Raw genomic sequence first — 1,087 nt, forward strand, 5'->3', positions numbered from 1 at the left:
AAAAAAAAAAGACTGACCACAGACTTTTTAATGGTAGTGTATATGTTCAAAAGGGAAATATAATTGTGAGCTTGTTTACTGCCTTTACTGTAGAACTCCATTGTATAGTTTCGCTTACCACGCAAAGCTCCCCATGCATTAGCAGCTTTCAGCACAGCAGAGGGTTCATCAACTGACAGCTCATCTACACAAAGAGAGCACAACTTTACACAATTCACAGACAACCAAAACATTCACTGGCTCAAGCCCACACAGTTGAGTTTAATCTCAACACTGACTGACTTTCATAATGCAGTTTCCATGAAATATTAAGCAGAAAAGCGTTTATAAATTGCTTTGCACGAGTCAAATGTTACTACATCTAAAAAGAGCTCTAGGATCACGTTAATACGTTAACCCGATTACACCTCCGAGAGGCAGATGTCAATTATTGGATTTGCCGATCGTTCATTGGATTAGAGATCACTGAGGTTACGGCGCGTGGAGCACAGAGGCGGAAGGGAAAAGAGCTCACATGACTCGTCGGTTTGCAGACTCGGGTAACCGTCGCACTCCGGATCAGCTGATGTGATCCATACCTGAAGCTCCACGAGATCTGAATCATACACTTTCTTTCGGCTCTTCTCGTGCTTCTTCAGGTCACCAAACACGTATTCAAAATATCTGCAAAGCAAAGGTCAGTTGAAGCCAAGTGCTGTATATTTGGCACGGAGCACACAGCGCTTATGAATCATACTTTACTGACACTGTAACGTACTTCCTGTTAAAGCTAAACATTGGCGTCTTTTATAACACAATATCGGCACAAATATGAATAAGGTATTGTACAGTTAAGTTACCTGCGAAACGCATTCTCGAGTATGCTGCAGCTCGGTCCGGCGGTGGACTGTTTCGCGTGGACGATCTGAAAGCTGGCGGGGCTGAGTTTAAAAGCGACGGCGGACGACTGAAATTTCTGCGGTAGAGGCCAGAGAGAGATTTCATTCAGCTCCTTCTGTTTTCCCACAAAGTCGCCGAAGAGCCAGCCATGGCAGACGGCTACCGCCAAAATCAGCGGCGCACATTTGAGCAGGCAGTGCATGTCTGT

General features: G+C 44.9%; 1 protein-coding gene across 1 annotated transcript in view; it reads right to left on the reverse strand.

Annotated features, from left to right (window-relative positions):
- The window catches only part of LOC107579421 (beta-hexosaminidase subunit beta-like), a 2,389-nt gene extending 1,308 nt beyond the window's left edge, over positions 1 to 1,081 (reverse strand). Inside the window, exons 1-3 of the mRNA XM_016265253.1 lie at positions 840 to 1,081; positions 515 to 663; positions 119 to 184 (exon numbers count right to left, since the gene is read on the reverse strand). Coding sequence (XP_016120739.1) covers positions 119 to 184; positions 515 to 663; positions 840 to 1,081 — 457 coding nt within the window. The remainder of the gene's footprint in view (positions 1 to 118; positions 185 to 514; positions 664 to 839) is intronic.
- Positions 1,082 to 1,087: the final 6 nt, after the last annotated feature.

This window comes from Sinocyclocheilus grahami, unplaced genomic scaffold, assembly GCF_001515645.1.
Source record: "Sinocyclocheilus grahami isolate Dianchi unplaced genomic scaffold, SAMN03320097.WGS_v1.1 scaffold17187.1, whole genome shotgun sequence".
NCBI classification, from domain to species: Eukaryota; Metazoa; Chordata; class Actinopteri; order Cypriniformes; family Cyprinidae; genus Sinocyclocheilus; species Sinocyclocheilus grahami.